At 50.3% G+C, this 17,523-nt stretch overlaps 2 protein-coding genes across 3 annotated transcripts; both read left to right on the top strand.

Moving 5' to 3' along the window:
• The first annotated feature begins 753 nt into the window (after nucleotides 1-753).
• GRPEL2 (GrpE like 2, mitochondrial) lies at nucleotides 754-12,167 on the top strand. Its single transcript, XM_083799151.1, has 4 exons — nucleotides 754-913; nucleotides 5,139-5,307; nucleotides 6,173-6,254; nucleotides 7,933-12,167. The coding sequence occupies exons 1-4, from the start codon at nucleotides 837-839 to the stop codon at nucleotides 8,286-8,288; spliced, it is 684 nt and encodes a 227-aa protein (XP_083655277.1). The 5' UTR covers nucleotides 754-836; the 3' UTR covers nucleotides 8,289-12,167.
• Nucleotides 12,168-14,681: 2,514 nt separating this feature from the next.
• Nucleotides 14,682-17,412, top strand: PCYOX1L (prenylcysteine oxidase 1 like). 2 transcript variants are annotated; one of them, XM_083799147.1, is made up of 6 exons: nucleotides 14,682-14,832; nucleotides 14,958-15,164; nucleotides 15,472-15,646; nucleotides 15,733-15,944; nucleotides 16,035-16,175; nucleotides 16,623-17,412. In XM_083799147.1, the coding sequence occupies exons 1-6, from the start codon at nucleotides 14,748-14,750 to the stop codon at nucleotides 17,279-17,281; spliced, it is 1,479 nt and encodes a 492-aa protein (XP_083655273.1). In that variant the 5' UTR covers nucleotides 14,682-14,747; the 3' UTR covers nucleotides 17,282-17,412. The 2 variants fall into 2 exon arrangements, with proteins under 2 accessions (XP_083655273.1, XP_083655274.1); XM_083799148.1 differs by having other exon boundaries at nucleotides 14,704-14,832; nucleotides 15,026-15,164.
• Nucleotides 17,413-17,523: the final 111 nt, after the last annotated feature.

The following is a 17,523-nucleotide window of genomic DNA, read 5'->3' as shown; positions in this document are numbered from 1 at the left end:
CATGAGGCTCTGGTGACGCCGCACCTCGAGTGCTGTGTTCAGCTTTGGGCCCCTCACTACAAGAAGGACATCGAGGACCTGGAGCATGTCCAGAGAAGGGCTACGGAGCTGGTGAAGGGCCTGGAGCACAAGTCCTGTGAGGAGTGGCTGAGGGAACTGGGGTTGTTCAGTCTGGAGGAGGCTCAGGGAAGACCTCTCTGCAACTGCCTGAAAGGGAGCTGGGGGAGTTGGGGTCGGCCTCTTCTGGTAGATAAATAGTGGCAAGACTAGAGGGAATGGCCTCAAGTTGTGCCAGGGGAGGTTCAGGTTGGAAATGAGGAGACATTTCTTCCCAAAAAGAGCAGCCAGGCATTGGGACGGGTTGCCCAAGGAGCTGGTGGCGTCACTGTCCCTGGGGGCATTCAAGGAAAGGTTGGACCTGGTGCTTGGGGATGCGGTTTGGCGGGTGATGGCAGTGGAAGGGTCTGTTTAAAGTTGGACGTGGTGCTTAGCGACACGGTTTAGTGGGTGATGGTGGTAGGGGGCCGGCTGGTCCTGATAACCTTGGAGCTCTTCTCCAACCCTAACGATTCTACGAGGGATCACAACGCGCCGCCTCCCCCACGGCCAGGCCCCGGCGGGGCCCGCAGCGCGCCCGGCCCCAGCCGCGGGGCAGGGGGCGAGCAGCAGCCCCCGCCCCGCCCCGCGCCGCGCCGCGCCGAGCCGTTCCGACGCGACCGGCGCCGCCCGCCCCTCACACCGCGCCCTCGGCGCGGGGCGGCGCCGGGCGGGCGGCGCGGGGCTGCCGGGAGCTGTAGTCGGCGGCGGGGCCCGCTCCGCTCGGCGCCCGGCGGAGGATGGCCGCCCGCTCCCTGCCGGCCGCCCGGCGCCGCCTCGGGGCCCTGCTCTCCCTCGGCGCGCCCCGGCTCGGCAGGTACGGGGGCACGGGGGGCACGGCCTCCGGGGAAGGGGACGGGACGTGGCGGCGGCGGCGCCGGGCCTGGCCCGCGGTGGGGCCCGGGGAAGCAGGGAGCGGGCCCGGGGTGCGCCGAGCCGCCCGGAGGGGTCCCGGTGCGGGTAGGGGAAGGAGGTGAGCGCTCCCCGGGCTGGCTCTGTCCCGGGAGAGTGAAATCTCCCCGCAGGGAGAGGTGGCCCTGTGGTCAGCGAGTCACGCCGGCCGCTGTTTCCTGCTGCCGCACCACGGGCGGCAGCCCCTGTGCCTCCCTGGCGGTCACTCGCGCGCACCCAGGCTTGTGGGCCGCTCGTTCACGGACTGAGGTGCCACATCTTTAGTGTCCTCGGGTTTTTGGTAATGGGACAGCACCCGTGCCATAGTAGCTCTTTCTGTGTGGTTTGGGAAGAGAGTCAAATTAATTTTGTTAATATTTAGACAGAGTGTCCAGGCATGTTTTTGGACACCGTGGAATATGGCTTTTAAAAGGGCGGTGAGATCCATAGCAGTTGCTTTGGTTAGTTGAATGAAATGCAGGCAGCTGAAAACCAATAAAAAAAAAAATAAAACATATGTTAGTCTATTCTAAAATTTTTTCTCTAAAAGAAGCCATGTAAATGTAATAAAACAATTCTAGAGCACATAACAGAAACAGCTGGGTTTGGGACTGAATGTGAAGACGTGTGTCTGAAAGTCCTTCCGCTTTCAAGTGCTTTCATGTGCGTGAAGACTGCTTGGCCCCTCTCAAAGCACGCAACAAGTCTGAAACAGGTGTGACTTCTCCTGGCAGAAACCAACCAGGCTTTGTTGGTAGAAAACAGCCAGAACCTGCCGTCGGCGTGAAGCTCCTCTTTGTGCAGGGGCGCTCCGTGGCTGCATCCGCACTGCAGCCAGCGGGAGCAGCTCGATGCAGGCAAGTGGTGGTGGGGACCAGAAGTCCACGTTTTGGGGACTTCTTCCACTGGACTGGCTGTAGTCTGGGTGTCTGCTGCCAATTTGGTGGTCATCATGTGCTAAGGTGCGCTGCAGAAGCTTGTTCTCCTGTTAGGTTTCATCGAAGAGGAATCCACAAAGTGTTCTCTTACACCGCTCCCAGATGAGACAGAGCACAGTGAGTGAGGATAATTAGATTTCTTCCCAAACACTGATGTAGATGGCTCTGTACCTCAGCTCTGGCATGCTTTGTCATGCAGATTTGGGAGGAGGAAGGAGAGTTTAAGGGAGAGGTGGGATAGGATCCTTGTGTTGGAAGGGGAAACAGCGTGGGTTTGGGGTGCTTGGGTATCGTGCCTGTGCTCCAGAAAGAGAGATCATTAAAATGTTAATCTTTAAGGACAACTGGCTTGAACCATGTGGCTACGGTCAAGGTCTCTCCTCCATCTATCTGTTTGCCCTTCTGTGACATCAGTTTGTAAATCTTTTTGAATCACCAGCTTAGTTGTACGATCCTTTCACACCCTTTGGGACTTCCCCATGTCTGTCACTTCAGGATGCGTCAACTTCCTCCCGTGGGATTCCTGCCTATTTTTAGGGCAGCTGTGATCAAGACTGTACTTAGAAGGTAGAGCACGGTGCAGCGGACAGACTGTAAACAGCACATGCCCTTGGTAGAAGCGTATTTCTTTCATCCTCAAGGAAGAAGTAAATGGAGCGACATTTTCAATTCTGCCTAATAATCCTTAAGAATTCCCTTTGGAATCAGTCTGGGACTCTTTTTTCTTGCCTCCAACTTTTACGGCAGGCTTGTCTGAACAGCCTGTGGCACCCGGGGCATTTCAATGCATGGGGGAGTGTTTTGTGGCTTGTTTTCACCAGCTGGAGAAAGGAGTCCATGCTCGCAGCTCTCTGCTTCACGTAGGCAGGTCCCCATGGTGGAGACACCAGCTCGCTCATGCCCCTCTCCTCCTACACACTGAAACACACCCCTTTCTGTAATGTGAATCACTTGCACAGGGAAATGACACAGTAAGCTTCGCTTCTTGGATGCAGAAGAGTTACCTCTCTTGGATAGTTTTGGTTTGGTTTGTTTGTTTTAAACTGCAGGTACCTAACCTGTGAGGTGCCAGGCAAGGCTGCTTTCTCAGCTGCATTGCAGCTTCTTTGGTTCATCTGAAGCAGGGCTGATTTCCGTTCCTGCAGCTCTTTAAATGAAATCCAAGAAGATAAAGGACAAAGCTTGTAGTTGATGCTTACCACAGGCACACATTTCCCCCCACAAATAAAGCTTTCCAGTTGCTTACAGGTCATGCATTGATATTTGAAGGCATGGTAAAAGGGGTACATCTCTTTCCTCACTTCTGGCTTAACTACTTTCTAAAATTTTGTAAAAATGCTGGTTAACCAGTGACCAAAACAAATGAGACGAACATCATTCAAGGTGGGGTGTTGTGCCCCAAACAGATCTCTGCAGCCATGGCTAAAATGTTGGGCTTTCTCCTCTGAAGGCATTCCTGGGACCAGAGCTGCAGGGGCTGGGAAGCTCTTTAAAGGAGCGTCCTGCTCCAGAGTAAATACACTTAGTAAAGGCACTTTCAGGTCTGTATGTGATATGTAATGGTTTTGAAAAGGAACAGTTTGGCGTACAGACCACGTTTCAAGTACCCACTTAATGAAAAGTGGTATATGCAAACGTCTTCAAGTGGGAAAAGGGAGTCTATCATTAGTGCTGTGGGTGGTATAGCAACCTTGTATTAAAGATAAAATGAGGGAACATCTGGGCTACTAAGCAGGGAGTGGTAGGAGACGCTTGGTGGTCTTTGGGCAGATATATCTCTTAAAGTGTGCTTTGGTCAGAGAGATAAGGCAGTCTAAGCCATCGCTGCCACCCAACAAGAGACGCCTCTTCCTTTCCCCATGTTGCCCTTCTCACATCTCTCCAGGCTCCACACGTTGTCTGTTCTTCTGTGCTGGCACTTGCACTCATCAGATCTCTCAGCAAACCTATTTGAGGACACTGGACACAAAACGCTTCAGCAGGGGTAGTTTTTGGCAGGTCCCTGAAGGGACCTGAACCTTTGGAAGGTCCCTGAACCTTCATTCTGCAGGAGCTGCACAGTTCGGTACTGGACTAAGGGGCACGAACCCGTCCCATTCGGTTGCCACTGTAAGCTAGATCCGTACTTAGTGTATGTAAAAGCTGTGTGTTGCAGGGGGTGTTGCAAGCCCTGCTCTGCTCAGCTGAGGTCCTCCTAAGAAAGGAGAGGCTCGCTCTTCCTTGTCAAGACTATACTAAAATGTTTCCTCTTGGAAGCAAATTGAGCTTTCTTCTGCAGACCCTGTGCCTGTGTGAAATGTGAGGGGGAGGTGGGCTGAGGCTTTGCTGTCCAGGTCAGCTGTAAATGCAGGGGGTGCTTCTCTGCCTGGAGGAGGTGGGGTGAAAACTCTCCGCTTCGCTTCTGGAGCGACTGCGGTGTTGGTGGCAGTGAAGGGCGCTGTGGAAAAGCAGAGTGAAACACTGTCTATTTATTAAAGTGTCTAGCCTACTGCTTTTGATCGCCTTTAGATGAAACTGTTTTTAGCCAGATTTCTGCTATTTAGTTTTTGGGAAACCTGTGAGATAGTTACAGTATAGAATAAGCTTCTTGGCATCTAGGCAGTGTTGCTACAGCTCAATGCAATTATCTGACTCTTTGGTTGTTTCATAATTTCATCTGCAAGTTCTGGAGTCAGCATTCTGGATGAGTTTCACCTGCTGTACCAGCATGAATTTACCTTCTTAGAGGAGCAGGCGAGGCTCTGCCCATGTATCTAATTAAATGCTGCAGATTCACAGATCTACTGAATTTTGCTCGGAACATTTGTTTGTTATAAAATAATTCTTAAAACAGCTCTCTGCTACCTGCTCCTTTTCAAGACTGCCTTGCAAAAAAGTTTCTGAAGTTTACCATTCAGTATTGACTATCTGTACTGGGAAGTTAGCAAAATGCAACCAACAGCTTGTTTTCCTGTAAAAACCTGACTCTTTTTTAGTTACATCCGGGAAGTGGCACACAGCCTCTGTAGTGATATGAGCCTAAAATAAAAGAATTTTTCAAAATGTCTGTCTGTGTTTTCTGTGCTAGTTGCCTATCTTTTCTGAAAAGAGCTAAAATTTTATCTAGAATCCTATGTACCTTTTTAAGAGAGTCTTTTAGAAATTACACTAAACAGGAATCTTTCTTTATGACCATGTTGTAACATAACTTTCTATTTTTTTTTTTGTCACTAGTTTGTACTTCAGGATGTCCCCATGTGTTTTCAGCACTGCAGCTCAGCAGAGAAGTACAGGAGATGAGTGTGGCCCAGAAGATCCCCGCGATGAGCCAAAGCATCCCCTTTCTGATTGTGCCTTAGAGCACAAAGCCATCAAATTGGAAGAGCAAGTCCGGGATTTAACTGTAAGTGTGCTGCTGGTGGCAGCGCTGTCTTTCATTCAGTCCCCTCGAGTTTGTCTTTCTGCCCTATCTTTTCCTCTAAGCACTGTAACATCCAAACGTCATCGCTGTGCTCTGGCAGCATTCAAAGCAGCAGTGCTCTAGGTGTTAGGGTACGCTGTGGAAGGAGTACAGTCTGCCTTTCCCAGAAACACAAGCTGTCAGTAGCTCCTGGGAGCAAGACACTGACAGTATGATCCTGGCAGGGAAAACTGTATGTGAGAGATGGGCTGTGGTCAGTTCTTTCACAATGCTGTGAAGAGGGAATGGCAGGAGCTTTGTCCTGACAAGTATTATATGTTGTAATGTGCTGGACCCAGATTGTCTGAGAAGGAAAGTTATCTTTGGCATCTAGCAGGGAAATGGAAGGGATCATTTTATAGGGAATTTTCAAATGTGAGTAAAGAGAGGAATAAATACTGAAGCATGGGGCAATTGTGAGGGTAATTGCCCAGAAAGTACTACTGCAACAAGTGATAAATCAGCTGGTTGCGGATCTGTTGCTAAGACTTGCCTGGTAGAGAAAGGAGCGTCTCAATAGGCGCAGTGAGTCATGCAAAAAGCAGCAGCCTGACAATGCGGCATCCAACTGAGCTGTGCCCTGAAAGCTTCTGGCCTTGACTTGGGTCTTTTGAGGGAGTTGCGGTTGTGCTGATTAATCAGTAGGAGAGGGCTTGGGTTTGCCTGTTCTAATGAAAACGCTGGAGCCCAGCGCAAACCTTCTGATGTGAAATTGGTAATTTTTAAATGATTTCTAAGGGATTGCAAACTCAACAGGAAATCAGTTTTACTCCTTGTTTGATGTCTGCTCTTGCTATCATGGTTACAGGAGCGATACCGGAAAGCTTTGGCAGATTCTGAGAATGTCCGGAGGAGAACACAGAAGTTTGTGGAAGATGCCAAACTCTTTGGTAAGCAAAGTGAGGAAGAGCTGTGTTTACTGCAGTGGCCTGCCTGCCTGCTTGAACATAAAATGCTGCTCAGCAGCTTTTCTCTCCCCTCTCTGTCCTGCCCTTGTAAAGTCCGCACAGTGTTTGGCCTGGATTGTTGGTGTCTGGGCTTACTCACTATTTTTCTATATGTCCAGCTGCATCCTGTCAGTTTTATCTCAGTGACTGCTTTGTGATCTTTTCTAAATAAAATAGCTCCAGTGCAGTTGAGTGTAGTTCTACTGACTCCATGGAAATTACAGGTTCTTATGTATGCTGACAATTGGCTCTCGCAGGATGTATCTCATACTCTCAGCAATTTCATCAGGTTGTAATGTCCTGTTTTATCTTAACGACCTCTTCTCTTCTGCTCTATCTTTTAGGAGGTAGATCCTGTGAGGGACAAAGGTGGTAGGTTCCTGTATCAGATGGTCTTAAACATGTCTATAATAAACATTTTAGCATCAGTGAAGTGAGCTGGATCAGTAGCTTTGGCAACTGAGACAGGTGAAGGGGCACCTGTCATTGCACTCTGCCAGCACCATTTCTGAGAACGAGAAACCATTATTTTCTATAGCACGTGAATATCTGAAGGGTTTTTTTGTAGTTAATTCCAGTAGCTTTGAAATTAGAGCTGCTGTCGTTTTATTACCATTCTACCCATGGTGCTACAAAATGGCTGTTGAGTTCTGGGTTAATCAGCATTATTGGTTTGCAGTTTTTTTGAGTTGAGTTTTTGTATGCAGCCTGCTTTAGATTTGAAGAAAAATGAGTTTCTTTATTAGAAGTTGCTCATGGAGTGAGGCACATGGGGCTGTAGAGCATGAAAGCAGAGCCTGGTTTAAGAGGAGACAAGTTGGTAATTGGTCTGCTTCTGTCTGCTCCTTTGTTGCCTCTCCTTCATGCTTCTTCATTCTGTGCATGTTTGAACATGTATGTACAGGTGTAGACAGCACTGAACTATTGCTTCTCTTTCTCTCCTCTCTTTTCGTGGTATGTCTTTCCAGTAAATTAGTTATGGCATCATTATAACTGAGGGAGGTTGGTTTTCCTGAAGTTTCTGCACTGTGTAATATACTGTTTCTGGAAATGTGTATGATCTAAACACGTTTTTCTAATGAAAGACACTATGGCAGTTTTCATGACCAATTAAAGGACCATTTTATCCAGTCCTTCCACAGCAATTTTAACGTATGAATATGAATAAAATTGTGGATATACATATGGATGGCCATGTATTATATCAATTTCCCCCCATTTTGTTTGTTCCCTGTGTATAGGCATTTCTGTGAGTTGTTTGGCAAAACATTCAGGAATGTGGGACTGTTTGGAAGGGTATGGAACAGTGTTCTAAATGACAAGTCTTAGTCACAAGAACTTCTTGGAGTGAAATACTAATAATACTAATAATCGTTGATCTGTATAGATGTACCTTTCCTGCATATACCTTGATTTGGGGAGTCTTCATGATAGTACCCATGTAATGCTAAAGCTTTCGCTACAGGATACAGAAGGCACCATCTACTCTCATGTAAGAGTTGAAATCAATTAGTAGCTGTAATGGTGCTTTCAAACTTCCGTGACTTCGTGCCTGTTGTAGGCACTGTAGCTCTGTGTAGTCATTGTTCTTCATGTACTTCTTGCTTCGTTGTACGTGTAGGAATCCAGAGTTTCTGCAGGGACCTCGTGGAAGTAGCAGATATTTTGGAGAAGACTGCTGAGAGTGCTGCAGAAGAAGCAGAGCCTAGTAATCCAAATACAACTCTAAAGAAAATCTATGAAGGCCTGTCTCTCATAGAGGCCAAGTTGCAAAGTGTATTTGCCAAACATGGCCTTCAGAAGATGAACCCTGTTGGGGGCAAATATGATCCATACGACCATGAAATCGTCTGCCATGTACCAGCCGAGGGAATGCAGCCGGGCACGATAGCACTGGTGACTCAGGATGGCTACAAACTCCACGGTCGCACTATCAGACATGCACTCGTCGGCGTGGCGGTAGAGTCACAGGAATGACGTCTGCTTGCCTCCTTGGCATCTGGGACCTGACGGAGCTGAGGACCTCTCAGCACTCAGTGACAATGCAGCTGCATGTCTTTACTTATTTATTAAGCTAGGTTTGTATTGTACGTTGGCTTCTTTATAATGTGTGCAGTCATTTTGTCATTAATTATAAGGTACTTGTGTATTTAATGATCCTTTTTGGAGTACATGGAGTAGTACTAGGAGTTCTGCTATTTGTCAGGAACGTGGTACTATAGCTCCTTTCTCTGTTGCTCATTTCTCCATTAAAACTTGTACAGGGAAGGGGATATGAGAGAGAGAAATTCTCTGAGATTTAGGGAATCTTGTCTCTCAGCTCCATCTCTGAGACAGATGCCTGCAGTGGCCTTCAGGCAAGTAACTCCTCAGCCTCGGTTTCTGTATCTGTAATAAGGGAGTATAATAATACTTACTGACCTACCTCACAGGAGTGTGGTGAGGCTTTTTCTTGGCAAAGCACTCAGAAGAGGAAAAGCTCAAAGGGCTGAGTATTATTATCGGTCTGATTCTGGTGTCTTCCCTTGTCCCCAGAGCCCTTAGATGAGGATCAAGATGATCACTTGAATTGATATTTGGGGGCAATTTTTTTCTTACATCATTTCAGGAAAGTAATCCTGGATTAATGAAATCTCTGTCATGCTACAGTTGAATAGGGATGCAGCTTTAAATAGAATTCAGTTGTTGTATCAGACTTCAATGTGTTAGTATTTGTTCTCCAAGTAAAATTTCAGCTTGACACCTTGTTCCTTGAGGTAAAACAGGGAGTGATGGTTCTTGGTAGAGCCAGAAAACTCTTCTCAAATCTCTCTCCAACCAAAAAGTATATTTTATAGGAGAGTAATCTCTCTTCCCTGATGGGTATTTGTGCATCTTTCAAGCTTGATAAACTGTATGCTCTTTGTTGCAGCTTTCGGCAAAATGGAGATGTGCCCTTAAGTAGGAAATCTTGACTGTTTTATTTTCTGGAGCTCTCCAATAATGGTACTCAGATAACACTAACTTCCAGTTCATATTCAGATTCTACTTCTGTGTAGTCATAGCAAATATTAAACCTTCTGTTTATTTTTTTTCTTGACACAAGGAGAAAAATCATTTCTACTAGAAGTCTCAAGTGTCCTTGAAACAATTTTAGCAGCAGTGAGAAGAAAGCTGGAGAAGCAGAAGGCAGGGGAAGTGAAAGCTGACCTCAAGCCATCCTCCTAGTTGGAAGCATGTTGTCACAGTATGCCATATGTATTTCCCAGTGGTCCTTTTGCCTGGGAGTCCATTTATGTCAGCTGAAAGGATGCAGTCACCCAGTGAGATCAGAATTTAACCCTTTAGAGAACAGTAAGCAGAAGAGTGGCAAAAGAGTTACATAAGCCAGGCTGTGGTTTGCACTACGTAAAAAGCAAGCAGGCACGGTGGTTTTCAGGTTATTTCTTACAGATTCATTAATTCCTGCCTTTTTGCTTTCTGGAATTGGATCTGTGGCCTGACAGTTATTTGAGATCCACTTGCAAAAGCTCTTTATTTATGGTGGATGCCGTCACTGGTTTGGAAGAAAGCTTATTCTTCTCCCACTCCTTTGCAGGCTTCAGTTTCGTAATCCTTTTGTGATGGACTTCGAGATAACAGCAGCCTTCAATTAGCAGCTGTCAGCACTCTTGCATGTGAAGAGACTATGCAGAGCACATGCAGCTAATTGGCTGTCACTGCAGAATTTTTAGGAAGATGCGCATTTTGAATATGCTTCATGCAAGCTCCTTTAGTGACAGCTGGATGGGGGTGACTCAGTAGTGGATACAAGTGCGGTTTTGTGCCTCATAGGTAGGTTTTCAGAGGGGTACTTGAGACTTCAACCCTGAAACAGTGCTTCATGGCAGCACTAGATCACTTTGGAAAAAGCTCTAGTTCAGTACTCTTGTTTCATCACACTGTTGGAAATTTTAGAGATATAGAGGACTTCCTGCTCATTGTCTTTGCTGACTGTACATACCAACTGGGTAACCAGGTTATGCTATTAATTGAGGCAGAGAACAGGTGAAATTTGTGATGTGGCAATGCAAGTCTTGCTGTTCTGCCTGGTGACTGCCTGCAGCCTGTTCTGTGGAAACTGTAGCTTCAGTTAGAGCAATTGGTTCTTCTCTGCCTCTTCAGTCCCTGGTATATCAGCTGAGTCTTTCTGCAAATACAAGGGGAGAGCTAGTTATGGAAACTAATTTGTAGTGTGAAATGTTAGTTATAAGAAACCAAACAAAACTACATCCATTTCACGTAACAGGTAGTTTTCAGTCATAGAAAGGCTGCAGCTTATCTGAGCCAGATATACAAGTAGCATGTGGCCAAAAGTAACGGGATACAAAGCATCTTTATACTGACCCACTGAGCAACCTGACTGTGAAAGTATGCTGCATCTGCTTGGTCCACCTTTGGACCACTTGCCAGGCCTGCCTGTGACCTCAGCTAGTATTCACCCTTTTTTGCCTTAAAGAAATACCCTAAAATGCACTCCAGACACTTTCCATCTGTAATAAGAGGTTATTGATTCAGTTTCTGTATCTGGGATCCGCTTTCAGTGAGGCATTGTTGTATGGCTGGAGCAGAGATCTGAGGTATCGGGTTCCCATGCAGTATTTATGAGCCTCCCACAGTCCTGGTTTAATTTGGGGCAAGCTTTTTTCCCAGTTCCTGCCTCAATTTTTAAAATCTATGAAACTTCTATAAGGTCTGATCGGGCTTTTATGACGGTTATTGCAAGATGTACCTATTGCTTAGAGACTTAGAGAAATTACCAAAGAGATAGATACCGTTACTGTTGTTTGTCCTAGTTTTCTGCTTAATTGCAATTGTGAAATGAGAATGAAGTAACCGAACCTTGATTCCAACGCAAAATTTAGATTACCTAAGCAAAATTTGATTCTCTTGCCTTTCAAGCACACTTAATGATCTCTCTTACTGTGGATGAGATTGCCTAAGGATGGAGTGAATTTCTCCTTTGCAGATTGTAGCTCCCGTGTCTTCCCCGGTTGCGTAAAGCTCGCACACTGAGTGCGGTGGGACAGAGTTCCCCTTGGTGCAGTTCCATCGTGCTCTGCAGTGACACCAAAGAGGAGTCTGATTCATGAGCTTCTTCTCTCCGGTAACTTTATTCGATGACTCTTGAGCTTGTAGAAGGGACAGAATAGCGGAGGAGAGGAACCTCTTACTGCGTACCTCTTACTCATTTCCACTCCGTTTGCCCAGCCATGAACTGAACTGGGAATGCGGACTAGATAACCCCTGCGTGCAATGGTGATGTGCGGACCTGCATTTCTGCTCTCAGAAAGAGGGCAGCCCTGCTGCACAGGGGCTCTGGCCTTGTTCTGTGACCCCGCCATATCGTGCCGGTGTCTTAGCTCTGACCAGGAGCAGTGCAGAATGTGAATGTTGCTTTGTGAACCTTAAGTTCTCAGTGCTTCATCAGCAGAGCTTCTGTTGAAAGAGAACAGCTGTGATAAATCAATGGCTATAAAAAGTCCTTTAAATTTAAAAAAAAAAAATGTATTTAAGTTTTATATTGTGAATATTGTCTTTTTTTTTTATTTTAAAAGATGTTTTGATATTACTTGCAAAGTCAAATGAACAAAGCGTTGCTAATCTCCAAAAATCTTAATTCTGTTTAGTTGGTGGGAGACCTGTATATACTGTACGATTTTGTGTTTCTGTGCTCACCCAACGGTTCTGGCTGTATGAAAGAGGAAGACTCAAGTGTGGGAGCAGTGCAAATAATTGACAACAACATTTGAGTTAATGTTGGAAAGGGCTGATTTTCTTTAGATGTCCAGCTACTGTCCATTTGCTAATGATAATAATAAATAAAAAAGAATTGCAGTTGCTTCTTTTCCTTTTTCCCCCCTCCCCAAACTGCTGCTCATTCTGGCTGCTGCTTTAATTGAGTGGGACTGTGGATTGAAAGGTTTCTAGCTATTCCTGAGCTGGCTGTCTAAAGTAAGGGCTACAGTCCACTGCATTTGTTCGGCATTTTATGAACAACCCTTTAGGTGGACTCCAAGAAATTTGCATGTGCGGGCCATCTTTCCTCACACAGGTTGAGTCGCCAGGGGTTTCTGCACTGATGAACTGCCCACTTCTGTCATTTTCTGGTACTTTGTGCCTGCTTTCCTTTCTGTTCCTGGTTAAGTTCATTCACAGACCACTGTGTAGAGAAAAGCTCTCTGCCAACCTTTGGTGTTTCATTCTGCAGAACTCCTGACAGTTGAAATACATGTTATCTTGTGTTATTTTTGTCATTCTCTTCCCTCACAGCTTCATTTTGCTGCTTATTTCTCCTTTTGTGTGTGACATGTGGTAGCAAGCATACTGTACAGCAATTTAAGTGGTGTAATATACAGTGTGTTTTGGTGCTTATGGTATCCACAAGCGGGTTAGGATTTCAGGGGTTTGTTGGGGAGAACAGGCTTTCTCTCCAGGGTTGTGATTGCAGCAGATTTCTTCTCCCTTCCTGCATCCTCTGCAAAGATAGCCTGGCCTCCATTCCTCGTATTGCTGTAGTCTCTTTGTGTTGTGCTATGTCAGCAAGCCTTGCTTGCCTCATTTTCCTGAAGCTCTGAATGCCCCTGTGCACTTATCACTTAAAAGAAGAAAAAAGAAAAAGCCACTTTGTAAAAGAACATTATAAATGGCCTTTCTGGGATAAGACCTAAATCCTTGTGCTGAGGATCTGCCAGCAAAACCCCCTTGTGATTGTAGAGGCAACTTCCCACCATACAGGCTCTTCCTCATTCTGCCCAGGAGCAGCTGTGATTGCATTGCTTTGTGTGTGTGCTAACCAGCCGAGACCAGGAAATAGTGCTACCTGCTGTTGTGCTAGTAATTTCTGGCTCGTCTGGTTTTCTCTTCAGCAACAGTGAGAGTTGGGAGTTTTCAAATCACAACCACCTCCATCTGGAAAAAAAAAAAAAAAAAAAAAACTTGTGTGTGAGCAAGAGACAGAGCGTTTTGCTTACTGCACGGAGCTGCAGAAGGGCTGCAGCCGGGGCTGGTCAGCCTTTCCAGCAGCAGCAGGGAACCAGAAGCTGTGCTGACCCGGGCTCCCCAGAGCTTTGCTGTAGGTACAGCCTGATTTCTTGTTGCCCTCAGCCATGGTGAAATCGGGACAGTTAAAGTAAGGGCTTGTTAAAACCTGAAGCACGCAGATGCATTTCTGTGCTGTGTTTTAAGCAACTTTGGGAACGTGGTTGCCCTGTGCTGGTGGGTCAGTACTGCTCACTGTAAACTTTAGGGGAGCTGAGCAGCAGCAAGAGCTTGGCCTGTGTCTCCCCCCTGTTCACACCTGCATTTTGGGATTGTGTTTGCTCCCCTACTCCGAACTTCCAAAGGGGCTCCTGACTGGGGGAAAGGGAGCCTCTGCGTGTGTTCTGGCTTTTCCCTCTCCTGTGATGGATTCCCAAATTTAATTTTGTCTTGGTAGAGAGCCAGCCCTTGGCTACAGCAGGCTCTAGGTGCTGTAATTACATGCACTTCCTGGTTTTGCTCAGATTTTGGTAGCCTTTGTATTCCAGGTAGCAGCAGGCTCCCAGACAGGATCCCCACGGCACAAGCGTCTTGCTGCCAGGCTCCTTGTTTTGCCCAGGGCAGAAACTACAAGCAAAAGCTTGAAATGCTGCTGCTGATGTACGAGTCACAGCAGAGCCCAGCCTCATGGCCAGGTGCTGAGCACCGTGTCCTCCTCCACATGCCAACTGAGTACAGGGAAAACGTGCTCCCACAGCAGCTTGGCCCGAGGGCAGTAAAGGTGGGCTTCTGCCACTTTGGAAGCCCAGCACTGTGCAGGAAGGTCCCGCACCGGGGCCTGTCGATGTGGTTTGAGGGATCGCTCGGTTTTAGGCTGTTGGTTCAGCATTGGGCTGGCTGCGGGTTGGCAGCCGCTGTGTGTGAAGCATCCTTGGTGTGGTGTTGTCTTGTTCGAGCATTGCCTCCTCTGAGCCCTGGCATCAAGGTGCGGGGAGCCAGATTTCCCAAAACAAGGCCAATTTTGATGCTACTTCTGTGTCTCCAGCCAGCCCCTCACTTCCATTGGGGTCGCAGGGAAGCCAGGGAACCGTGCAGCCCGGCATGTGGCTGCACAGCACCCAGGCACGCTGCCGTCCCGTGGGGCGAGCCCGGGCCCCTCTCCCCTTGCAGCTACCAGAGGCGCTGTCTCGGTGCTCTCAGCCCTGCGGCCGACCCAGCCCGGGCTCTGCGGGCCCCATCTCCCTCCTGCGAGCAGCAGCAGCCCCTGCCCTCCTTCCCCTTCCTCCACGCGCCAAGCTGTCCCGGCGCCGGCCCTCAGCGAAGCGGACGGCCGCCAGCGGGCCCAGCCCGGCCGCAGCCCCGGGGGCCGAGCCTGCCGTGAGGGGCGGGCCGGGGCGGGCGCTGCCGGGCGCCGCCGCTGCCGCCGCCGCCCGCGCCATGGCCCCGCTGCCGCCGCCGCTGCTGCTGCTGGTGCCGGCCCTCCTGGCCGCCTCCGCCGGCCGTGCCCCGCCGCGCAGCATCGGTAGGAGCCGGGGGGCGAGCACCGGGAAGCGGGGAGGGCGTGGGGGGCAGGTAGGGGTGCGGGGCAGCCCGGCTGTGGGGACGGCGGGGTGCGGGTGCCAGCCCCGGCTGACCCTCGGCCCGCAGCCGTGGTGGGCGCCGGGCTGGGCGGCTCGGCCGTCGCCTACTTCTCGCAGCAGCAGTTCGGGCCGCAGGTGCAGCTGGATGTGTACGAGCAGGCCGGCGTGGGTGGCCGGCTGGCCACCGTCACCGTCAACAAGCAGCAGTATGAGAGCAGGGGCGCATCCATCCACGCCCTCAGCCTCCACATGCAGGACTTCGTCAAGACCCTGGGTGAGCAGATGCTTCCAGACGTGCCTCAGGGCCGTGGGCACGCCGCGTCCCCTTCGCTGTCCCTGCTCCCCTCTCCTGGCTCCCCTCGGTGGGATTTAGCGCTCACAAAATCCCCCTGCTTTGTCCCATAGCACTGGGGAGGTTCCACGGGATGCCCAAACACATGGGGTTGGACTGGGGTCCCTGGGGCCATACATCCCCTGATGCTCAGCCAGGAGTGTCGTTCTGTCACCTGCTGGCCTGTCTGCGTCCCCGTTTGCTTCTGCCCTTTCCCAGCGGCCCACCGGGGCCCCTCTGCTCCCTTCAGGCCTCAAGCACCGGCGTGAGGTGCCGGGGAAGAGTGCCATATTCAGCGGGGAGCACTTTGTCCTGGAGGAGACCGACTGGTACCTGCTCAACCTCTTCCGGCTCTGGTGGCACTATGGCATCAGCTTCCTGCGCCTGCAGATGTGGGTGGAGGAGGTGATGGAGAAGTTCATGAGGTAGGAGAGCCAAGGGGCTCGGGGGGTGCCGGGGTCTTCCCGGCACCAGAACCTGACCAGGCGCCCTGTGGTGCTGTCCCCTCCAGGATCTACAAGTATCAGGCGCACGGCTACGCATTCTCCAGCCTGGAGGAGCTGCTGCGCTCGCTGGGGGGTGACGCCTTCGTCAACATGACGCAGCGCTCGGTGGCCGAGTCCCTGCTGGAGGTGGGTGTCACGCAGCGCTTTGTGGACGATGTCATCGCGGCTGTCCTGCGCTCCAGCTACGGCCAGTCAGTGCTGGTGCCCGCCTTCGCAGGTGAAGTCCCTTACCCCCCTGTCTGAGGGTTCCTCCTAGGGTCCCCTCCCCAGGCAGGGCTCTGAGGCACCCTCCTCTTCCTCCCCCCAGGAGCCATGTCGCTGGCAGGGGCCCAGGGCAGCACGTGGGCGGTGGAAGGAGGCAACAAGCTGGTGTGCTCAGGTCTGCTGAAGCTGACCAAAGCCAATGTCATCCCTGCCAGGGTGATGGGCATCTCTCTGCACAGCTCGGGTGAGTATGGCCAGGGGGGGCTGCTCCAGCCCCGCGCACCCATGGGTGCTGCTGGCCTTTGGGTGTGGGTCTGTGCCCAGCAGGGTGGGAGGTGGGTGGTGGGTGGTATGGGGATCCCAGGGCATTGAGGGATGTCGTCTGTCTGTCTGATCCATCTGGGAGGCAGGGCCCTGTGCTGCAGACCTCAGCCCTGGGGTCCCTTAGGGCTTTTCTTTGGGCTTGGAGGCTCACATGGACACCGTCCATGTTGCAGGCTTGCCCCCCTGCTCCAGCTCAGCAGGAGGGCTGGAGAGCTCTGGTTTGTGGGGTGGGCGGCCCTGCCCCACTCCTCCTTGCCTGACTAGGCTGAGCTTCTCTAGAAGTTTTCTCCCACAGGGAGAAAAGAAGGTCCAGGGCAATACAGCTTGGGGCACGGGGCTACGCTAACTGTCTGCCATCTCTTTTCAGAAGGGAGAGCCCTGTACCAGGTGCACTACGAGGGCAGCGAAGGCCAGGGCTCGGCTTTCTACGACATGGTGGTGGTGACAACTCCCCTGCACCCCAGCAGGAGCAACTTCATCTTTGAGAACTTCGAGCCGCCTATCGCCAGCTTCCCTAGTGCCTTCCAGCCCTCTGTCACCTCCGTGGTGCACGGCTACCTCAACTCTTCCTACTTCGGCTTCCCCGACCCCAAGCTCTTCCCCTTCGCCAGCATCCTCACCACCGACACCCCCGACCTATTCTTCAACGCCATGGACAACATCTGTCCTGTCAACATCTCGGCAGCTTTCCGTCGCAAGCAGCCCCAGGAGGCTGCGGTGTGGCGAGTCCTGTCCCAGCAGCCACTGGACAAGCAGCAGCTGAAGACCCTCTTCAGGTCCTACTACTCGGTACAGGTGATGGAGTGGCAGTCATACCCCCGCTACGACTCCACCAAGTCCCTCCCGCCCATCATGCTCCACGACAACCTCTTCTACCTCAGCGGCGTGGAGTGGGTGGCCAGCTCCATGGAGATGATAGCCGTGGCGGCCAAAAACGTGGCCCTCCTGGCTTACAACCGCTGGTATCAGGACCTGGAGAAAATTGACCAGAAGGACTTGATGCACAAGGTGAAGACTGAGCTGTGACACGCAGGGGTGGCGGTGCGGTAGCCAGGGGAGTATTTATTGCCTTGGGAACAGCACGGGGTTTGGGGCAGGGGGTGAGGGACGGGCTGTGTCCCAGATGACTTGAACAAGCTTTGCCTTCAGGAATACGGCCCCTGCCCTGTGCTGCTGCCTGTTTGTGCCACACGCCTGAGGTTTCCCCATTCCCCTCCCTGCTCTGTACTGGAAGGAACCTGTGGGTTTTCTGTCAGAAAGGGTCACAG

The sequence above is a fragment of the Anser anser genome (genome assembly GCF_964211835.1).
Source record: "Anser anser genome assembly, chromosome: 14".
In the NCBI taxonomy this organism is placed as follows: domain Eukaryota; kingdom Metazoa; phylum Chordata; class Aves; order Anseriformes; family Anatidae; genus Anser; species Anser anser.
Note: the sequence above shows the minus strand (reverse complement) of the source record. Positions and strands in the feature narration are given on the sequence as shown.

Coding starts and splice junctions, on each gene's coding strand:
- PCYOX1L (XM_083799147.1), top strand. CDS start 14,748: ATGGCCCCGCTGCCGCCGCCGCTGCTGCTGCTGGTGCCGGCCCTCCTG. Junction 15,647..15,732: donor GTGATGGAGAAGTTCATGAG/GTAGGAGAGCCA, acceptor TGTCCCCTCCAG/GATCTACAAGTATCAGGCGC. Junction 16,176..16,622: donor CATCTCTCTGCACAGCTCGG/GTGAGTATGGCC, acceptor ATCTCTTTTCAG/AAGGGAGAGCCCTGTACCAG.
- GRPEL2 (XM_083799151.1), top strand. CDS start 837: ATGGCCGCCCGCTCCCTGCCGGCCGCCCGGCGCCGCCTCGGGGCCCTG. Junction 914..5,138: donor GGCGCGCCCCGGCTCGGCAG/GTACGGGGGCAC, acceptor TTTTGTCACTAG/TTTGTACTTCAGGATGTCCC. Junction 5,308..6,172: donor AGCAAGTCCGGGATTTAACT/GTAAGTGTGCTG, acceptor TCATGGTTACAG/GAGCGATACCGGAAAGCTTT.